Below are 23,484 nucleotides of genomic sequence, written 5' to 3' on the forward strand. Positions count from 1 at the left end.
TCTCCATTTCTTCCTGAAATGAAATGTTCCCAGTCAATATGGGGATAATTGAAATCCCCCACTATTATTGAGTTCTTAATTTTGATAGCCTCTCTAATTTCCCTTAGCATTTCATCATCACTATCACTGTCCTGGTCAGGTGGTCTATAATAGATCCCTAATATTCTTATTAGAGCATGAAATTTCTATCCATAGAGATTCTGTGGAACATGTGGATTCACTTAAGATTTTTACTTTATTTGATTCTACATTTTCTTTCACATATAGTGCCACTCTTCCCCCCCCTCCCCCCATGACCTGTTCTGTCCTTCCGATATATTTTGTATCCCGGAATGATTGTGTCCCATTGATTGCTCTCAGTCCACCAGGTTTCTGTGATGCCTATTATATCAATATCCTCCTTTATCGCAAGGCACTCTAGTTCACCCATCTTATTATTTAGACACCTAGCATTTGTGTACAAGCACCTTAAAAACGTGTCACTCTTTATTTGTCTGCCCTTTTCTGATGTGTCCGATTTTGTATGTGAATGTTTCTCGTCTGATCTGGCCCTTACATTATCCTCCTCCATCCTCTGCTCCTGACTATAACATGGAGATTCTCTATCATTAGACTGTCCCCTAAGAGAAGTCTCTGTCCGATCCACATGCTCCTCTGCAGCAGTCGGCACTCCCCCATCTCCTAGTTTAAAAACTGCTCTACAACCTTTTTAATGTTAAGTGCCAGCAGTCTGGTTCCACTTTGGTTTAGGTGGAGCCCATCTCTCCTGTATAGGCTCCCCCCATCCCAAACGTTTCCCCAGTTCCTAATGAATCTAAACCCCTCCCCTCTACACCATCGTCTCATCCACGCATTGAGACTCTGAAGCTCTGCCTGCCTACCTGGCCCTGCACGTGGAACTGGGAGCATTTCTGAGAATGCCACCATAGAGGTCCCTGATTTCAGTCTCTTTCCTAGCAGCCTAAATTTGGCCTCCAGGACGTCTCTCCTACCCTTCCCTCTGTCATTGGTACCTACATGTACCACGACCACCAGCTCCTCCCCAGCACTACACATAAGTCTGTCTAGATGCCTCGAGAGATCCGCAACCTTCGCACCAGGCAGGCAAGTCACCATGCGGTTCTCTCAGTCATCACAAACCCAGCTATCTACGTTTCTAATGATCGAATCTCCCATTACTAACACCTGCCTTTTTCTAGCCACTGGAGTTCACTCCCCCGGAGAGGTAACCTCAGTGCAAGAGGTAACCCCAGCACCATCTGGAAGGAGGGTCCCAACTATGGGAGGGTTTCCCTCTGCTCCCATTGACTGCTCTGCTTCCCTGGGCCTTTCATCCTCCTCAACAGCGCAGAGGCTGTCTGACCGGAGGTGGGACAATTCTACAGTGTCCCGGAAAGCCTCATCCACGTACCTCTCTGCCTCCCTTAGCTCCTCCAGTTCCGCTACCCTGGCCTCCAAAGTCCGTACGTGGTCTCTGAGGGCCAGGAGCTCCTTGCACCAAATGCACACATACGCCACCCGCCCACAGGGCAGGTAATCATACATGCTGCACTCAGTGCAATAAACTGGATAGCCCCCACTCTGCAGCTGGGCTTCTGCCTGCATTGTCTCCTAGTTAATGAAAGGGTTGTTTAAGCAAGAAGTTTTGAATGTAGTTTGGTTTATAGGTTTTAAGGGGAATAAAAGGGAAACAGATAGAACTGGCAAGAGACCTCCGCTCCCTTCCAAACTCCCTTGCGAAACTCCCTGGATCCTCTGGCTCCAGGCTTGGCTCTTTCTTGGTTCCAACACTTAGAGAGCGAATGCTCGGAAGAGGTGAAAGAGGTGTTACTACACAGTAGGAAAATGATGACTCGTCATACTTACCTACAGAAATGGAAACGATTCTAAATTTGGTGCAATTCCAAACAAGTGGACCCGACATCTTCCTCCCTCCCTCCCTTTGATTCTAGACTATATTGTAGACTGCAAAAGGTCTGGGCTCTCTCTCTTAGCTCACTTAAAGTACATCTAGCGGCCATAATGGTCTTCCATCATCCAGTGGACGGATGCTCAGTATTCACCCACCCAACAACATGCAGATTCCTTAAGGGCATGGGAAACCTGTTCCCACATGTCAGACCACCGACTCCAACCTGGGACCTCACTGTAGTTCTGAGAACTTGGACTAGACCACTCTTCAAGCCTATGGCCACCTGCTCTCTGTTATACCTATCCATGAACACGGCATTTATAGTGGCCATTACCTCAGCTCAAAGGATAGGAGAGGGAGTGGCGTTGATGGCGCACCCGCCATTCATGTAAAAAGCAACAGAGGGTCCTGTGGCACCTTTAAGACTAACAGAAGTATTGGGAGCATAAGCTTTCATGGGTAAGAACCTCACTTCTTCAGATGCAAGCATTCGCTCTCTAAGTGTTGGAACCAAGATGCAAGTCTTTCATCTGAAGAAGTGAGGTTCTTACCCACGAAAGCTTATGCTCCCAATACTTCTGTTAGTCTTAAAGGTGCCACAGGACCCTCTGTTGCTTTTTACAGATTCAGACTAACACGGCTACCCCTCTGATACTCTCCGCCATTCATGGTCTTCTTTAAAGACAAAGTCAACTTGAGGTCACACCCCAAGTTCCTCCCCAAGGTAATCTCCTCCTTTACATGTGAGCCAGCTAATTCACCTCCACATATTTTTTCAAAAACCTCATTGTGACAACAGGGAGGCAACACTACATATGCTGGATGTTAGGAGAGCCCTGGCATTTTATTTGGACAGGAATAAGGTCTTTAAGAAGTCTCCCAAACTCTTCCTTTCATTCACAGAAAGATCCAAGGGCTCTGCAATATCAGCTCAAAGACTCTCCAAATGGGTCTCCAGTCACATTAACCACTATTACCGTGCACATAACCTGCTGTGTCCATCAGGGATCTGCAAGCACTCTCAAGATCTGTTTCTACTTTAGTCACATTTGTTAAAGATATCACCATCTCATAAATCTAGGGCGGCGACCTGGGCCTCTGCCCATACTTTTCACGGATCACTACACGATTGCCTGGGACTCTGCCTCTAATGCCATCTTCATCCCCACACTTCTATCGTCAGTTACAGACTCCACTCCACACCCCAGCCCTCCATGGGGAAGACTGCTTTGGAATCACCTACACTGGAGCACCCATATGGACACTACTCGAAGAAGAATAGGAATATAATCATCTTGTGCAGTAATGATGGTTCTTCGAGATGTGTCCCCCTATGGGCGGCTCCACGAGCTGCCATCCTTTTTACTTCGGAGTTCTTGCCAAGGGGCTCTGCGGTAAAGAAGGAACTGAGGGTGGTTCGCCTGTGCAGTACTATTTAGCCTCAAGACAGACCACAAGGGAGGGAGGAAGGGTGCATGTGCAGGCCGAACAGACCCTGCTCCCTAAAATCTCCAATTAGAGATGCAGGGGCACAGATACACCTACAGCGGAGCATCCATAGGGACACACATCTCAAAGAACCATCATAGCTGCACAGGGTGAGTAACTTCCTCTTCTTGCCACAGATAAGCTGATTTATATGTCCTCAGTGCCAGTCTGTGAAATGCATCTTAGAGCAACAACAAAATAAATAAATAAATGAGCGATTCTTCTGACTCAGGTAGTCATGGGGAAGTTCTAATGGCCTTTATTAGCAAACCACTTACATCCAAGGCAAAACCATTAATCTCCGTTCAGGAACCAGGTGGGGACCTGAAATTGTCAATTGTGAGTCGATCCAACTGACTGATTCTCAGATTTCTCAATCCGTTATTCTCTATCACTGTAGCCCATGGCCAGGGCCCTTAGTAAGAGAGTTCTGGTATGTGAGGAAAGCACTGCTCTGCAGCCTAGTGTCGTTACAACATTTTCATGTAGCTGAGCACTGGGAACATCTCAGGCAGGGATCTAGCCGATACTAGACACCACATTAAAGTAGGATTCTACTCTGAAGAGTGTCTGACCATCTCTTCATGGTTCTGGTATGTGGGGCAAAAACTCAGGGCCCGATTTGCTCCTTCTTTGCACTTTGTGGTCATTTAAGCCCTGTGCAAAGTGGGCGTAAGATGTTACCAGTATTCTCCTCTCGCTTACATTGGCTTCTCAGTCTTCACAAACCCTCTAGTCAGTTGTTTCCTCAAGGGCCTGGAAAGGCTTTTCCCGCAGACATATCAGCCTGTCCCAGCCTGGGACCTTAATCTAGTCCTCTCCAGACTTACGGGCCCTCCATTTGAACCACGGGCGACCTGCTCTATCTCTCGTACAAGGTTGAATTCCTCGTGGCAGGTATCAGAGCTCAAGGCCCTCACGTCCGAGCCCCCTTACACTGTTTTTCATAAGGACAAGGTCCAACTCAGACCTCACCCGGCTTTCCTCCCTAAGGTTATCTCCCAGTTGCAGGTGGGCCAGGACATCTTCCTCCCAGTGTTTTATCCCAAGCCACAGTCCTCCGATAGGGAGCGCAGGCTGAACTCACTGGATGTACGTTGGGCCCTAGCCTTCTACATAGAGAGGACTAAGTCGTTCCGGAAGTCCGTCCAACTCTTTGTGGTCGTGGCGTACAGGATGAAAGGTCTCCCTGTCTCTTCTCAATGCTTTCGTTGTGGATCACAACCTGCATTAGGGAGTGTTACGGCCTGGTGAGGGTGCCCGCTCCGCCGATTACCACCCACTACCAGGCCTCTTCGGCGGCGTTCCTGGCACAGGTCCCCACCCAGGAAATCTGCAGGGCAGCTACGTGGTCCTCGATACATACATTCACGACGCACTGTGCAATTACACAACAGGCCAGAGATGATGCGGCCTTTGGACGTGCTGTGATCCAATCAGTGCATGACTCCGACCCCACCTCCTGAGCTTTGGCTTGTGAGTCACCTGGTTGGAATGGACATGAACAATCACTCGAAGAAGAAAAAATGGTTACTCACTTTCTCGTAACTGTTCTTCGAGATGTGTTGTTCATGTCCATTCCAATACCCACCCTCCTGCCCCTATGTCGGAATAGCCAGCAAGAAGGAACTGAGTGGGTGGAGGGTTGGCAGGGTCCTATATTGGGCGCCAAGGCCCACCCTATGGACGCTGCTAAGGGAAAAATCTTCCGGCTGGCATGCATGCGGTGCGCACACACCTGGTTGAAATGGACATGAACAACATATCTCGAAGAACAACAGTTACAAGAAAGTGAGTAACCATTTTTTTTAAGTGCTTATATACAAATGCTAGAAGTCTAAATAATAAGATGGGTGAACTAGAGTGCCTCGTGTTAAATGAGGATATTGATATAATAGGCATCACAGAAACTTGGTGGAATGAGGATAATCAATGGGATACCGTAATACCAAATATATCGGAAGGACAGAACAGGTCGTGCTGGTGGGGGAGTGACACTATATGTGAAAGAAAGCGTAGAATCAAATGAAGTAAAAATCTTAAATGAACCAAACTGTACCAAAGAATGTCTATAGATAGTAATTCCATGCTCTAAAATAAGAATATAGCAGTAGGGATATATAACTGACCACCTGACCAGGATGGTGATAGTGACTGTGAAATGCTCATGGAGATTAGAGAGGCTATAAAAATAAAAAACTCAATAATAATGGGGGATTTCAACTATCCCCATATTGACTGGGTACATGTCACCTCAGGAAGATATGCTGAGATAAAGTTTCTTGACATCTTAAATGACTGCTTCTTGGAGCAGCTAGTCCTGGAACCCACAAGGGAAGAGGCAATTCTTGATTTAGTCCTAAGTGGAGCACAGGATCTGGTCCAAGGTGACTATAGCTGGACCGCTTGGTAATAGTGACCATAATATAATTAAATTTAACATCCCTGTGGCAGGGAAAACACCACAGCAGCCCAACACTGTAGCATTTAATTTCAGAAAGGGGAACTACACAAAAATGAGGAAGTTAATTAAACAGAAATTAAAAGGCACAGCGCCAAAAGTGAAATCCCTGCAAGCTGCGTGGAAACTTTTTAAAGCCACCATAATAGAGGCTCAACTTAAATGTATCCCCCAAATTAAAAAACATAGTAAGAGAACCAAAAAAGTGCCACCATGGCTAAACAACAAAGTAAAAGAAGCAGTGAGAGGCAAAAAGGCATCCTTTAAAAAGTGGAAGTTAAATCCTAGTGAGGAAAATAGAAAGGAGCATAACCTCTGGTAAATGAAGTGTAAAAATATAATTAGGAAGACCAAAAAAGAATTTGAAGAACAGTTAGCCAAAGACTCCAAAAGTAATAGCAAAAAAAAATTTAAGTACATCATTAACGGGAAGCCTGCTAAGCGACCAGTGGGGCCACTGGACGATCGAGATGCTAAAGGAGCACTCAAAGACAATAAGACCATTGCAAGGAAACTAAATGAATTCTTTGCATCAGTCTTCATGGCTGAGGATGTGAGGGAGATTCCCAAACCTGAGCCATTCTTTTTAGGTAACAAATCTGAGGAACTGTTCCAAATTGAGGTGTCATTAGAGGAGGTTTTGGAACAAATTGATAAACTAAACCGTAATAAGTCACCAGGACCAGATGGTATCACCCAAGGAACCCAAATGTGAAATTGCAGAACTACTAACTCTAGTTTGTAGCCTATCATTTAAATCAGCTTCTGTACCAAATGACTGGAGGATATGTGATGCTAATTATTAAAAAGGGCTCCACAGGTGATCCCGGCAATTACAGGGCTGGTAAGCCTGACTTCAGTACGGGGCAAACTATTTGAAACTATAGTAAAGAACAAAATTGTCAGACACATAGATGAACATAATTTGCTGGGGAAGCATCAACATGGTTTTAGTAAAGGGAAATCATGCCTCACCAATCTACTAGAATTCTTTGAGGGGGTTGTGATGGGTTGGGTCACAGAATCTCCCTCAAGACAGTCACTAGATGTGCTGGGATACCACTGAGAACAAACCCCCCTGCCAGAGAAGGCTTCCCTCCACTCCCCTCTTGCTGAGCTAGACACACCAGTCAGCTCCAGCACAGAGCAAGAGGTTGGGCCACGCCCCCTTGCAGTTTACAGAAACTACGATTCACTTAGCCCAGGGGCTTCTCAGTTAACAGGGACTTTCCCAGCACCAGTATTCAGTCTTTCTGGGAGCCTAAACCCCGAATACATCCGTTTTACTCTGTATAAAGCTTATACAGGTTAAACTACTCATAAATAGTTCGCCCTCTATAACACTGATAGAGAGATGTGCACAGCTGTTTGCTCCCCCAGGTATTAATTACTTACTCTGGGTGAATTAATAAACAAAAGTGATTTTATTAAGTATAAAAAGTAGGATTTAAGTGGTTTCAGGTAATAACAGAACAAAGTAAGTTACCAAGCAAAATAAAACAAAACATGCAAGGCTAACTTAATACACTAAGGATCTAGTTACAAATACTAACTTCTCACCCTAGATGTTATTTTCAGGTACAATCTTTTTCAGACCAACATTGTAGTTTATGGTCCAGCAATCACTCACACCCTCATAGTTACAGTCCTTTGTTCCAGTTTCTTTCCGGCATCTCTTTGGGGTGGAGAGGACATCTCTTGATCCAGCTGAAGACAAAATGGAGGGGTTTCCAGGGTCTTTTATATGCTCTCTCTTGTGGGTGGAAACCCTTTTGTTCTTCTGTGCAAAATCACAGCAACAAGATGGAGTTTGTAGCCACCTGGGCAAGTCACGTGTCCATGAATGATTCAGCTTTTTGCAGGCCGACGCCATTGTTTACATGTTAGTTTGAACGTTTCCAGGAAAGCTCAGATGTGGATTGGCGTCTCCCAAAGTACATTGTTAGTTAAGTAGTCCCAATTACTTGAATAGCCCCTTCACAATATATTGGCCAAACCTCCTTTATGTGTTTCCTACAGCAAACATTTCAAATACAAGCATAGAGCCAACGCTCATAACTTCAGATATAAAAATGATACAAGCATATGAATAGGATGAATATATTCAGTAGATCATAACCTTTGCAAATATATGTTACATGGCATATCTAGCACAAAGCATATTCCAGTTATGTCATATTTACACTCATAAGCATATTTCCATAAACATAGAGAGTGCAAATTTCCATATATATATAGAGAGAGAGTGCAACGTCACAGGGGTCAACAACCATGTGGACAAAGGTGATCCAGTGGATATAGTGCACTTAGATTTTCGGAAAGCCGTTGACAAGGTCCCTCACCAAAGACTCTTAAGCAAAGGAAGCTGCCCTGGGATAAGAGGGAAGGTCCTCTCATGGATTGGTAACTGGTTAAAAGATAGGAAACAAAGGGTAGGAATAAAGGGTCAGTTTTCAGAAAGGAGAGAGGTAAATAGTGGTGTCCCTCAGGGGTCTGTACTGGGCCCAGTCCTAATCAACATATTCATAAATGATCTGGAAAAGGGGGTAAACAGTGAGGTGGCAAAATTTTTAGATGATACAAAACTACTCGAGATAGTTAAGTCCCAGGCAGACTGCAAAGAGCTGAAAAAGGGTCTTACAAAACTTGGTGAGCAGGCAACAAAATGGCAGATGTATTTGATACATGCAAAGTAATGCACATTGGAAAACATAATCCCAACTATACATATAAAATGATGAGGTCTAAATTAGTCATTACCACTCAAGAAAGAGATCTTGGAGTCGTGGATAGTTCTCTGAAGATGTCCACACAGTGTGCAGAGGCAGTCAAAAAAGCGAACAGAATGGGATAGAAAATATCATATTTCCTCTTTATAAATCCATAGTACGCCCACATCTTGAATATTGCATGCAGATGTGGTCACCCCATCTCAAAAAAAGATATATTGGAATTGGGAAAGGTTCAGAAAAGGGCAACAAAAATTATTAGGAGTCTGGAACGACTTCCAGATGAAGAGAGATTAATAAAATGGGGACTTTTCAGCTTGGAAAAGAGGCAACTAAGGGGGGATATGATAGAGGTCTATAAAATCATGAATAGTGTGAAGAAAATAAATAAGGAAATGTTATTTACTCCTTCTCATAACACAAGAACTAGGGGTCACCAAATGAAATGAATAGGCAGCAAGTTTAAAACAAAAAGGAAGTATTTTTTCATACAACGCACAGTCAACCTGTCAACCTCCTTGCCAGAGGATGTTGTGAAGGCTACGACTATAACAGGGTTAAAAAAAGAACTAGATAAGTTCATGGAGGATAGGTCCATCAATGGCTATTAGCCAGGATGGGCAGGGATGCTGGCCCTAACCTCTGTTTGCCAGAAGCTGGGAATGGGCGACAGGGATGGATCACTTGATGATTACTTGTTCTGTTCATTCTCTCTGGGGCACCTGGCATTGGCCATTGTCAGAAGACAGGATACTGGGCTAGATGGAACTTTCGTCTGACCCAGTACGGCCTTTCTTATGTTCTTATTAAAGTAAGAGTGTACACTGAAGAAAGGCTCAGGCCTGGGCTACCCCTAAAACTTAGGTTGATCTAGCTACATTGATCAGGGCTGTGAAAAATTTCACATACAGTGCAACATAGTTAGGTCAACCTAACCCCCCACTGTAGACACAGCTAGGTCAACGGAAGGCTTCTTCCGTCAACGTAGCTACCACCTCTGAGAGAGGTGCCTTCTATACATTGATAGAAAAGCCCCATCTGTCCATGTAGGAAGCGTCTACACTACAGCTGCAGCAATGTTGCTGTGCCACTGTACATACTGTCATGTAGATATGTCCTAAAAGTAGCGCTGTGGTTTTCTATAGTTAGTCTCTCGATGAGACATCTCAGATAGGCTTACAAGTGTTTTTCTAAGTCATGCCTGGACTTATCATGGGTTCTTTCCATCTCCAGTAATAAAGATCCTGCAGGAGAAATTCTGCCTTCAGTGCTGCACCTTTAACCACACTGTCTTCAGATTCGCCCCACAGTGACACCTGTGCAATCCATTAGCCAGCACTGCACAGCTGTATCTTACCAGTCTTTGACTGACTGTAGAGAACCATTCTGGTGATGATGCACAGGTAGGAAGATAATTCAGCTCCCTCTCCCATAGCTATGTTGGCTCTGCAGAGCTCACAGGAGTGAGCAATACACACTGGCTGGGGATTTCAGAAGTGCCCAGAGGAGTTAGGCACCAAAATCCTATTGGCCTTCAAAGTTGTGCACCTAACTGAAGCCCCCCTGCCCTGACTTCAGAGCCTGAGTTCCAGCATGAGCCACAACTTCCAAGTGCTTTCTACACAGCTGCGTTCAGAGTGCTAGTGTGAGTGAGCCCCACAAGCCCAAGTCTATTGACCCGGGCTGGGAGATTCTCTCCCTTGTGCTGTGTAGACATGTCCACAGAGTCCAGCTCAGCTGATGAGTGCTGCTTGGACCTTACATGCACACCTAATAATGCAGGCCTCCTTGCTGATTGCTAGGCCAGCGCCCATAGATTACCCCTTGTTTCCCTTGTGATGGAAGCAGCTGCCACTCTGTCCCTCTCCCTCCCCTAGCCCAAGTTTGTCTCCCTCTGTATTCCTGCTCTACTTGTCCCCTCCATCCTCCCTCACCATATTTTCTAAATGTATTTCCTCTGTATCCCACAAGTCTCCTGTTTTCTCTCCCTGCACTTCTCCTGGCTCTTCAGTCTATCCACTGTCTTAACCAGAGTGCACAGGGACAGACGAGCTTCAGGCCCAGGCTATTCTTCTTGTAAATCTCCATAGAGATGGCTGTAACAGCCATTGCAACCACATGTAATACCTTCGGAGGCCATATTGTATTAAGCATCTGAATGGCTTATGTAGCACTGGAGGCCAGGGACTGCATGCACCTCCACGGGGAGAGGGTTGCTACAGCTCTGCCAGGGATTAAGAACAGTGGTGGGTGATCAACGTGAATCACTCAACCACCTCCAGAGAGCCTGGAGAGACTTGCATATACTGGTTCAAACTGGGTTTTCCAGGGGCTAACAAAGGAAGGCTTTTGATATAAAAAGGCTGTGTTTAAACTGACTCAGGGCTTCTTTCCGATCCAGGAAATGGACAGGAGCTTCTGCCCAAGGGTTATACATTTATAGATTCCAAGGACAGATGGGATCAATGGGATCATCTGGTCTGAGCTCCTGTAGAACACAGACCAGAGAACTTCCCCCAAAGAATCCCTAGAGCACAGCTTTTAGAAAACCATCCAGTCTTGATTTAAAAATTGTCATCGAGGGAGAAACCACCATGACCCTTGGTAAGTTGTTCCAACGGTGAATTATCCTCAATATTAAAAATGTATGCCTAATTTCAAATTCCAGCCTTTGGATTGTGTTAGACCTTCTCTGCTAGATTAAAGAGCCAATTATTAAATATTAGTTGCCCGTGTAGGTATTTATAGATTATAATCAAGTGACCACTTTACCTTCTCTTTACAGAATTCCCCTGTGTTGGGTGAAACGCTTTTTGAGTTAAGAAATTGTCATCTATAATAATTAGAAATTCCAAGGATAATACTAGCAGTATGAGACCTCCAGCCACACTTTAGGAAAGATGTGGACTGTAGCGGGGTGGTCCCCCGCCCCTGCCTGGAAGGGCTTAAAACAGCCCTGGCAGAGGGCTGCAGCTCTAAAAGCTGGGCTGATTGGGGAAGCAGCCACAGCTGGGCCTGTATAAAAAGGCTGGGAGGGAGAAGGGCCTGGCTGCAGCGAGCTAGAGCCAGAGTACCTGAGTGGAGCAGGGCTGGGGACAGGCTGAGGAGCTGGGGAGCTCCAGCCTGGAAAGCCCCAGGCTGCGGCCTAGTAGGAGGTCAAGAGGTACTGGGGGTTGCAGAGGGCAGCCTATGGGTAGGCCAAGGCAGCAGGTCCAAACCCAACCTTGCCTGTGATGAGTGGCCTATACTGCAGTCTGCCCCAGGGAGCGGGGGCTAGTTGGTGACTGGCAGTGGCCTTATTCTGAGGTGAGGTAGGGATAGTGGGTGGGGGTTCCCCGGGGAGGGGAGACCCTAGGACTGAGGGGTGTACTGCCAGGGGGCAGCACCCCAGATAAAAGGGCACCGAGGTCCGGGAGGGACACGGGGGTCGAAGGACAGGCAGACCACCGGCCTGCAGAGGGTGCTCCAGGACGCTGGAAGAGCTAATTCCCGGAAGTCACCAGCAGGAGGTGCTGCAGGGGTGAGTCCGCTCCTCTACACGACAAACTGGAGAGAGTCTAGAGGAGAGCAACAAAAATGATAAAAGGTTTAGAAAACCTGAGCTGTGAGCAAAGCTTAAAAAAACCTGCACATGTTAAGTCTTGAAAAAAAAAAAAGACTGAGGGGGAACCTGACAACAGTCTGCAAATATGTTAATTTAAGGGCCGTTATAAAAAGAATGGTGCTAAACTGTTCACCATGGCCACTGAAAGAGTGACAAGAAGAATGGGCTTAATCAGGGGAGATTTAGGTTAGATATTAGGAAAAAATTACTAGCTAGAAGGGTATTTAAACTCTGGAACAGGCTCCAAAGGAAAGTTGTGGAATCCCCATCACTGGAGGTTAGACAAACACTTGTCAGGGACATAGGCACCAACTTTTCCTGACGCCGGTGGGTGCTCAACCCTCCCCACCTTGACTCCATCCCTGCCCCACCATCCCCACGCCCATTCCAACCCCTTCCCCAAAGTCCCCGCCCCAACTCCGCCTCCTCCCTGCCCCTATTGGACCCCTTTCCCAACCCCCCTCCCCAGTCCCACCTCTTTCCCGAGCATCCCGTGTTCCCCCTCGTCTTCCCTCCCTCCCAGTGCTTGCCACCGTGAAACAGCTAGGGGGAGAAGCGGAGCCACCGTGCGCTCAGGGGAGGAGGCGGAGGTGAGCACGGAGCACCCATGGAGTTGGCGCCTATGGTCAGGGATGGTCTAGGTTTTCTTGGCCTTGCTTCATAGAATCATAGAATATCAGGGTTGGAAGGGACCTCAGGAGGTCATCTAGTGCTTCACCACCCTCCTAGTGAAATAGTGTTTCCTACTATCCAACCTAGACCTCTCCCACTGCAACTTGAGACCATTGCTCCTTGTTCTGTCATCTGCCACCACTGAGAACAGCCGAGCTCCATCCTCTTTGGAACCCCCCTTCAGGTAGTTGAAAGCAGCTATCAAATCCCCCCTCATTCTTCTCTTCTGGAGACTAAACAATCCCAGTTCCCTCAACCTCTCCTCATAAGTCATGTGCTCCAGACCCCTAATCATTTTTGTTGCCCTCCGCTGGACTCTTTCCAATTTTTCAACATCCTTCTTGTAGTGTGCGGCCCAAAACTGGACACAGTACTCCAGATGAGGCCTCACCAATGTCGAATAAAGGGGAACGATCGTGTTCCTCAATCTGCTGGCAATACCCCTACTTATACAGCCCAAAATGCCGTTAGCCTTTTTGGCAACAAGAGCACACTGTTGACTCATATCCAGCTTCTCGTCCACTGTGACCCCTAGGTCTTTTTCTGCAGAACTGCTACCTAGCTATTCGGTCCCTAGTCTGTAGCAGTGCATGGGATTCTTCCGTCCTAAGTGCAGGACTCTGCACTTGTCCTTGTTAAACCTCATGAGGTTTTTTCTGGCCCAATCCTCTAATTTGTCTAGGTCCCTCTGTATCCGATCCCTACCCTCTAGTGTATCTACCACACCTCCCAGTTTAGTGTCATCTGCAAACTTGCTGAGAGTGCAGTCCACACCATCCTCCAGATCATTAATAAAGATATTAAACAAAAGCGGCCCCAGGACCAACCCTTGGGGCACTCCGCTTGAAACCGGCTGCCAACTAGACATGGAGCCATTGATCACTACCCCTTGAGCCCGACGATCTAGCCAGCTTTCTATCCACCTTACAGTCCATTCATCCAGCCCATACTTCTTTAACTTGGCTGCAAGAATACTGTGGAAGACCGTATCAAAAGCTTTGCTAAAGTCAAGGAATAACACATCCACTGCTTTCCCCTCATCCACAGAGCCAGTTATCTCATCATAGAAGGCAATTAGGTTCAGCAAAGGAGGCTGGACCTGTTGTTGTGTTGAGTTCCCTTCCAGCCCTACATTTCTATGGTTCATATGTCATTCAAATTGAAGTTCCCCACTATCACACAGCTTTTCTCCTACACATTACATCTAGGTGCATAAGATCCCTAGTGTGATTTGGTGGTCAGTACTCAAGTCCTGCATGGGACCAGGATCCCATGGGTCTCGCAGGACTTGCTGACATAATAGCAGGAGCGAGTGGAAGTGGGTATTGAGGGGCAGGATGAATCCCGCACAGGACTCTAGTCTGTAGCAAACACCAACTAATACCCCATTTTGTGCTTTATCTGTTAGGACATTGATCCATAACATTCAAGATAATTTCCTTCTGAGTTATCAGTGCTTCGGAAACAGGCAATACCATTTTTGACATAGAGTGACACTCTCCTTCCCCTTTTCCGCACTTGATCCTTCGTAAATAGGTTATAATAATTGATTTTAACATTCCAGTTGTGTAAATCATACCACCACGCTTCAGTAATACCAACTAGATCAAATTAATGCCCATAAAAACTCCTAACTTTGGTGTATAGGCAATTAAAGAATTTCTCCTCTTCATTTCCTTTAGTTCCTTGATTAATTTTGTTCTCAACATCTTGATTTTGCGTTAATTCAGTGCTCAAATCTTCCCTTCTTTTACAATCCCATTTTGTTATTAGTTTAATGCCCACCCAACTACTCTAGCCAGCCTGTCCCCAAGAAGACTGGTTCCCCCTTCTGTTGAAGTGGAGGCCATCCAAACAATACAGCTACCTCCCCTTGTAGAAGATGGACCAATGTTCCACAAAACCAAAACCCTCCACCACTTACTTAGCTAGCGGTTCACTTCCAGAATCTTCTGCCTTTGCTTGCGGGACCAGAAGGATCTCAAAGAAGTTTGCTTGAACATTCTCGTTCTTCAGTCAAATATCCCGCAACACAGTCTCATTAGTGCCAGTATGAACCATCACCAATGGATCCTTTCCAGTCGACTTCAGAAGCCTATCTAATCTTTGCGTGATGTCTTGTATCTTGGCTCCAGGAAGGCAGCACACTGTCCTGTGGTCCACCTATCCCTTGAAGAATGTTCTTTCGATTCTTCTGAGTATTGAATCCACAACAAGGATCGTCTATCTTCCTTGGACTGTTGGAGAACTCTTTGTGAGCAAGCTTGATTTGCTTACAGCTGCCATCCAGAGGTGTGTCCCATACAGCTCTCAGTTCCCTTTGACTAGCTGGATCTTGAGAGGCATCTTCCACAGTTTCCATGTTGAGGGCCTGGTATCGACTGGAAATTTCTAGCTCTGTGAAATTCCTGGTCCTCTTCTCTCTGGTGGCCACAGCCTGCCTATCCTCATCTCTCTCCAGACGTGTAGAATGCTGCTGTGACCACTTGCCTCTGGTGCTTACAAACTGCTCGGCCTCTTCTCTGGATTCCTCTCTCTCCGATTCCTTGGTGGCAAGCTTCTTTTTTCCTTGAACCTGGGGTACTTGTGTTTCCCAAACCTGGCTGTCTAGGAACTCCTCAGCTCCTCAGATTCTCAGCAGTGTCTCGCCTTGCCCCTCCGATCCAAGAATCGTCTCCTCCAGCACAACCAACTACTTGCAATTCATGCACATGAAGTCCTTTCTGGTTTCAGACAGAAAAGAAAACATGGCACATCTGTTGCAGGTCACCACCACTGTTCCATTGCTGGCCATCATGGAATCACATGAAGAGCTGAACCTGGAAGGAAAGCCTCTCACATTTCCGCTCTCAACTTCCTCCAGAACACGTCTGTGAGCTGCCTCTGTTCATGGCTCTCGAGTTCACCTGGCAAGTGACTTTTTATACCAAGCCTTCCTGCGTAGATCAGCTCAGCTCCACCCCTCACCATCAGGGAGTGATTAACCACTCAGAACCTTCAAAGAGCTGAGCTGTTCAGAGCTCCAAGGGTCAGAGCCTCTGGGCCTTTACCAAGGCACCAACAAACAGAACCTCTCTCCATTGCTTACTCAGGCTATGTCTACACTGCAGTTATACACCCATGGCTGGGCAGTCCCAGGTGACTTGGGCTAAGGGACTATTTAACTGCAGTATAGATGTTCAGATTCGCACTGGAGCCTGGACGCTAGGACCCTGCGCCCGAACGTCTACACTGCAATTAAACAGCCCCTTAACCTGAGCCCCGCAAGCCTGAGTCAGCTGGCATAGGCCAGCCATGGGTGTCTAATTGCAGTGTAGACATACCCTGAGGGTACACAGCCCATACAGAGAGAGCAAACAAACAACCCACAAACACACCACTCACCAGAAAGTCTGCAGCTACACCCTCTGAAACTATCCCGTTAGCTGCCTCCATTTGCAAAAGACTTTTATGGGTAACTTCTGGTAAGTTTTTAGCATGCACCTAGCATTTTTTATTGTTTTTACATATTTTTCTCTCTAATGGGCTTGCTTAGGAAGAGCTGGGAGGTAATACACTGGTCATAGCCCTTGGAGAGAAAGCAAAGAGCAGGTGCTGGCTGTTAGGCAGAGGTGGATTAAGATTTCACGGGCTCTAGGCCTGAGCAAGTTGGGGGTCCCCTCCTCACACCTTCCACCTGCGGTCTCGCCTCCTATTCCGCCCTTTCCACCTGAAGCCCCACCCAGAGCCCCACACCACTCTGCCCCTTCCCCCCACTTGTCCCATCCATCTGGGATGACTGGGCCCAGACTCAACTCCCAATACTTTTCCATGAACCAGAGCATGAAAAGCTTCCAGGCCTTCTATGTGCAGCATATCTGCAGCACGGGTTCCCAAGGAAGTTGCTGTGATAATCTTGTCCAAGCTCAGTGGCAACAACCTCTGCCTGGTAGCCTTTAAGGGCCTTCACAACATCCTCTGGCAAGGGGTTCCACAGGTTGACTATGCATTATGTGAAAAAATATTTCCTTTTGTTTGTGTTAAACCTGCTGCCTATTAATTTCATTTGGTGACCCCTAGTTCTTGTGTAATATGAAGGAGTAAATAACACTTCCTTATTTACTTTCTCCACACGAGTCATGATTTTATAGACCTCTATCATATCCCCCCTTGGTCGTCTCTTTTCCAAACTTCATCCACCCCAAGGAAGCCATAGGTAAAGCTCAGCTGAGTGCTGCTAGTTTAAAAAGCAGAGAGTTCTTCCCAGGACCTCTGGAGAATGACGAGTCACGTAACACTTTGTATATTTTTATTCTATACATTTTTATGAAACCTTTGTAATATAAAAATAGTAACTATAAAGAGTCTACCAGTAAAGGCAAGGATCAAAACAAAAGCCCATTTCACGTTGTAGAAAGAATTTTCACCAACGAGATGAAACTGGTGCCACTTGTGAACACTTCTCAGGGTGATGTGTGAGCCAAAGAAGAACTCAGCCTCCTACAATTAGCCTGCTCCTGGTACCACCCAGAAGTAATTCTTCCAAGATGTATTTAACTCTTGTAACCCCTTTGTGGCACCCGCCCCTATTAGTACAAGCTCAGTCACACCAGAGAGCCAGACATTTGCCGGGGGTTAACTAGCCGACTTGACATTGCTATGCCATGTAGTACAGGCCTGCTTCAGCATTTAGGTGATGAGCGACCCCATGCCATGGCGATTCTATGGCTGTAGCCCCCATCACAGACAATGAAGTAAATACTACCTGTACTGGGGCGGATTGGCCGCCCACAGACCCGGAAGGGGAGGAGCCACTCCCCCCAACGGACCACACAACTCCCTCGAGACTATGACGTTAAGGGACTAGTTTAAGCAGTTCACACAGTAACAAGTGTGGGACTAGAGAAACTCCTGGGAGGGAAAGGCCTCTGGCTCACTGCTTAACATTGTTTTATGGTTCAGTGCAAAAACAAAAGGCTCAGTAAAGTGCAGAATTTACAAGATACATGCGGGCAGGTTCGCAGAATGCTTTGTAACCCCCTTCTTTTGTTTGGCACAAGCGATCTGTATAGCAGACGAGGTCAATCAGCTCCGGCACGCTGCGGCCTAGCTTGGAAGCTCACAACAGTTCTGTGCGCTGTACGGTGGTTTTTGATGGCTATGAGCACAGAGTAACTACATTACAGTCTGATCACCAAATTCTGCCCTGACTTACCTGGAGCAAACAGGAGTCTAGAGGTTGTAAGTCAAGGCAGAAGTTGGTCCATCTATTTATACTACTAAGGAACAAAGCACAATGGAAATTAGAGCAGTTTTTAGCCAGACCAGCAGAGATCAGTTTTCATACACATATTAAATGCCGATTGCACAGTATGTCAGCACTCTCTGCACTTGCCCCAGATGAGTATATAGCTGTCTAAACAAGTCCTTGCTGGTGTTCAGTCAGTTGTTACTATCCACATACACATTACTCCAGGAGGAACTAATCTTTGCACAAAAAGTTTGGTTTTTACATTCTTACATTGTAAGACAATCAGGAAAATTACTTCCCATCTTCATTAGATGCTATATGTCCATTAAGATCTGTTCAGATAAACTCCTTGGTAAAACTCCTGTAGAAATCCATCAGGGGCCATCTATAGCCAGCCCTGACCGTTGCTCCCTTGCTAGTTTCTAAGTCCATTAGCAAGAGAACAGACCATCTGCTCCTTAGAGTGACCCTGCCTATTCCTCGTCCATGGTAACAATCCAGGTTTGCCATCGTGACGTGCTGTGGGGAGGAGGAACACATGTCAAATGACAGCTTTAGAGAACAGGAGGACGTGAGCCCTGCAGCACCTAAGGATCGGGGTTTCATGCAATTGTCCCTGAGTAACAAAACCTGCAAAGCATAGACGATTTCTTGAGGGGATTCTGTCAGTCTCGTTTTCCCATTGGAGATGGGGGGCACCCAGTACTACAGCTCAGTTATGACCGCAAAGCCTACACAACACTTACTAGATTTGCCCAGCCTTACATGGCAGACACTACGCTTGGCCAGCTAGAAGTATTGAACTAGAGAGTTTTACTTGTACTGCAGATTTGCCCAACTGTGCCACTGGAAATCCAGAAATGCAGCTTTATTAACTTGCTATGCGCTTGACTGCCCTTCTCATGGGCGAGAAAGGGATGCAGCCGTTTGACGTCTTTTGAGCACATGGACGTCACCAGTCCACTCCACCCTTTTGGAAAGTGAATCTAGTGCTGTTCTCACTGTAGAATTGAGCAAACCAGCGTCTGTGCCTTTGGATCGCGGAATCTTCTTTTACCAGCAGTGGTTTAGACAGATATTGCTTGTTGTTCCAGATCATGATATCACGTTCAAACTGGGGGGAGAAGAAACAGAATCATTGTAAATACATGGAACTTTGAACTAGGGGCTCATTCATGCTACCAAGCCACTGGTGATGCTACCAGTACCGCACATTAGTGTTTCTAGCGATCCCACGGGCTCTGAAGCAAGCTCAAGTATTCAGCTTTTGCTGGCACTGTGTTTTGAGTGTTTATTAGCCACAGAGAACATAAGAACGGCCCTACTGGGTCAGACCAAAGGTCCATCTAGCCCAGTATCCTGTCAGGTGCGCCAGAGGGAATGAACAGAGCAGGTAATCATCAAGTGATCTATCCCCTGTCGCTCATTCCCAGCTTCTGGCAAACAGAGGCTAGGGCCACCATCCCTGCCCATCCTGGCTAATAGCCTTTGATGGACCTATCCTCCATGAACTTATCTAGTTCTTTTTTTAATCCTGTTATAGTCTTGGCCTTCACAACATCCTCTGGCAAGGAGTTCCACAGGTTGACTGTGCGTTGTGTGAAGCATCCACATTAACTCCCTGCATCCTCACCAGACAAGCTTGGGAGAACTTCAGGGATTCATAGGGCTCCTTGCTGCCCAATTTTCTTTATCAAAATCCTTTTTTGGGTTCACCTGGGATCTTTCAACATTTCTGTTATCCTGGAGGCATCGCCCCTTAGCACTGTTCAAGGTTTAGGAGAAGAGTTTATTTTTAGCACCTCTCATAGGCCCCAGGTCCTGAATGATAGCATTTACCTTTCCAGACTAAATATTTTACCACCAAGCTGGTGTTGGGCTAATCTAGCCATGTATGGGGCCTTTTAACAACTCTGCAACACACCATATGTATCCATCCACAGGAACCGCAGTAGGGTACAAGGCCTCTGGCAGCCCAACATGGGAGGCCTTTTTTAAGAGCAGCTTCCCTCATGGTAGAAAATACCCTGAAAGCAGTGCCTTCCCTTTAAGATAGAGGATGATCCAAGTCAAAGGTTTGAGCTTGTCAGGCGGGTAGCAGGAGCTCGCTGGGAGAGGCACACTCATGTCTAGGCTCCTAACTATTAAGGGCTTTATAGGGTAAGACTCATAACTTAAATTCCACCCAGCCATCAGATTAATGGAGCTCAATTTGCAGTGCAGCCACTGGAGAGACTAGTGTTGCTCATACACCTTAGTAACACATGCAAGGTCTGACGTTTGCACTTGTAGCATGCTTGGACCCTTGACAGATAGGGCTGCTCCCAGCCTAGAAAACGCCCCCCTCCCCTTGCAGAGCTACCATGGCAAGTCAGAGCAAACAGGCTCCAGCTTTCATCCAGGGTGCACAACCAGCTGTAAACTGGATCCAGGCCTTGCGGGGAATAAGTCATTGAGGGAATGCCAAGGCCCATTGTTGGCAGGGACTGGCAAGCCTCTGTCAGAGAGGCAGGGCCGGCTCCAGGGTTTTGGCCGCCCCAAGCAGCCAAACAAACAAACAAAAAAAAACCAAACAAAAAAGCAATTCCGAGCAGGAGTGAGGGACCGTCCGCCGAACAGCTGGACGTGCCGCCCCTCTCCAAAGTGGCCGCCCCAAGCACCTGCTTGGTAAGCTGGTGCCTGGAGCAGGCCCTGCAGAGAGGGGGAGTCGCCAGTCCTGCCTAGCTGAGTAGTGCCAAGAGGCTTTCTTGGTGCAGTGTGTGCTGACAGAGAGGTATGGCGGTCTCAGGAAGGGGCTCTGAGCTCAGGTGGGGTTTTTAGAGGCTACCAAAACTAAATTGGGCCTTTGCCATCCATCACGCACGCTCCACCTGAGAGCACCTTGCTTCCGCCGCCGGTTCCTTCAGCTGCCTCGGATGTTGCGAACCTGAAGCTGCTGTTGAAAGGGCTGCAGGCCCTGGCAGGGTTCTAGTCCCCGGTCAGAGAGGTCCCAGATAGTAGCAATGCCCTCTGTCACTGCTCTGGGGGTTGTGAGTAACCAGGGCAATGCAAGATACAGGCATCAAAACACCAGCACCCAGCACCAAGGATTGTGAAGCCCTGGAAGGAGCTGGTGGAGCCCAAATTACACCCTCAGACCTCCCCTTGCTCAGCAAATGTGATCTGAGGTGGGGGAGGGTCTCCTCTCATCAAGGATTCCCAACAGCAACAAAGCCCAGAAACTGTTATTCTTCACCTAGCCGGACACCCCTGGGGTCCTTGATACAGGATGCAGGACTTCTGTGGTCATCCAGGCCCTGGCCACTGGCTCAGCTACTGCCAAATACGGTCCTGGGACTAACTGCGAAAGCCGGTGGAAATTTCAGCGAGTGCAGCACGGTGCTGCCTTGCTTGTGAACAAGGCAGGCTAGGGCAGTGTGCAATGCCTGGGATCTGCCCCAGCCTGCTCCCCACTCCCATTTGCAGTGTTGGGTGCCGGATACCTAGTGCCCCCCCTGCCTTCAGCAACAGCTTCCCTGAGGCCTTTGGAGGCCACCTGTAGCTGTCCAGAACATTTTATCTGGCCCAAGGGAGGGGTAGGCACCTAAATCCCATGGGCTTTCAGAGCACCGAGGGGGTGGGGCAAGCCATTCTTGCCTCTGGCCTTCACTCCTGCCACATCTGTGGAAGCCTAAGCCAGACACACCCACGAAATGCACCAAGAGGCAGCTTTGCTGCCGGCCAGCTCCTGTGCCTTTAGCATTCAGCCTCCTGGCCTGGCTCCTGCAGCATTACCAACGGTTGGAGGCACAGGGGAACTAGCACTACTTGTAATCCAAGCCCAGACACTGCAGCGCCGAGTGCCACAGAAAGCAGCTGGTTCCAAGACAGCAAGTGGCTTGGCAGTTCTTACTTTAGAAGCAATTCTTTGGGTACATCTGCACATCGTGATGGGGGGGGGGATAATTCCCATCTTGAGAGACGTCTGTGCACTAGCTCACTCAGACGTGTAGCCTTGGCGCGCGCTGAGGGAGGGGCTAGCTGCTCTGAGTACGTACCAGTGTCCTGGACAGGTGCAGACTCAGACGCCCCCCCGCCCCCCATCCCCCTGCTGCCGCGCTACACTCCAGTTTTAGCACACTGGCTTGATCAGAACTACTGTGGGTAAGTTGCCTCCCGATGGGAGTCACAGCGCAGCTCACGGTGCAGCCGTACCCTGTGGCTTACCTGAACACACTCCACTTTCAGAATGAATTTGGGGATCACCGCCGGCATGTTTCGCTGGTAATAGATCCTATGGACAACGTGCTGCAGGAGTGGCTCCACCGGCGTCACGCTCTGCAGAATGATCCCACGGCCCAGGAAAGCATGTTCAAAGGTCAGGTAGACCAGCCCCGGCCCCACCTTCAGACAGAGAAGGAAGTCAGCTCATTCCCTTCACTCAGGAAGGCTGGGGGGCGGGGAGTAGGGTGACCAGATGTCCCAATTTTATAGGGACAGTCCCAATTTTTGGGTCTTTTTCTTATATAGACTCCTATTACCCCCCACCCCGTCCCGATTTTTCACATTTGCTGTCTAGTCACCCGGGGGGGCGGGGGGGGAGAGGAGGGGAATCCTCACTGCCTATGGGCTGAACATATTTCTCCCAGGTCCAGGGGTCACAGCCTGTATTTAGGGGCAGATTCTCTGCCCTGTGTGGTTCTCTTTATGCTGCTCAGGTGGTGCCATCCCCAAGTCCCCAGCTGGGGATGCCCCCAGTCAGGTAGGGGTGGGCATAGCTAACTCCCAGCTCGCCCCATGAAGTCGAGGGCCTGTCTGGGCTGAAAGGGCAGAGGCAGAGTGCCCTGGGCCCTTGGGGAACCACAGCAAATGGCTCCAGTTAGTGCAGCCCGAGCTGGAGGAGAGAGCCAGGGAGCTGACGTTGCTGGCTGGTCTCACCTGCCCACGTCTCTCCCCCAGGACACCCATTGTCTGTTCCTATTCACATACACGCTTTTTTCCTTAGTCACAAGCCTCATAGAATCATAGAATATCAGGGTTGGAAGGGACCTCAGGAGGTCATCTAGTCCAACCCCCTGCTCAAAGCAGGAGCAATCTCAGCTAAATCATCCCAGCCAGGGCTTTGTCAAGCTTGACCTTAAAAACCTCCCCCACTGCAACTTGAGACCATTGCTCCTTGTTCTGTCATCTGCTACCACTGAGAACAATCTAGATCCATCCTCTTTGGAACCCCTTTCAGGTAGTTGAAAGCAGCTATCAAATCCCCCCTCGTTCTTCTCTTCTGCAGACTAAATAATCCCAGTTCCTTCAGCCTCTCCTCGTAAATCATGTGCTCCAGCCCCCTAATCATTTTTGTTGCCTTCCGCTGGACTCTTTCCAATTTTTCAACATCCTTCTTGTAGTGTGGGG

The 23,484-nt window shown here is 47.7% G+C and overlaps 1 protein-coding gene across 1 annotated transcript in view; it reads right to left on the minus strand.

Annotated features, from left to right (window-relative positions):
- Positions 1–19,048: 19,048 nt before the first annotated feature.
- Positions 19,049–23,484, minus strand: part of LOC112118305 (cholesterol 7-desaturase-like) — a 41,273-nt gene continuing 36,837 nt past the window's right edge. Inside the window, exons 6-7 of the mRNA XM_026658480.1 lie at positions 22,303–22,479; positions 19,049–19,210 (exon numbers count right to left, since the gene is read on the minus strand). Coding sequence (XP_026514265.1) covers positions 19,049–19,210; positions 22,303–22,479 — 339 coding nt within the window. The remainder of the gene's footprint in view (positions 19,211–22,302; positions 22,480–23,484) is intronic.

The sequence above is a fragment of the Terrapene carolina genome, unplaced genomic scaffold (genome assembly GCF_002925995.2).
Source record: "Terrapene carolina triunguis isolate 2854851 unplaced genomic scaffold, T_m_triunguis-2.0 Scaffold449, whole genome shotgun sequence".
NCBI lineage: Eukaryota > Metazoa > Chordata > Testudines > Emydidae > Terrapene > Terrapene triunguis.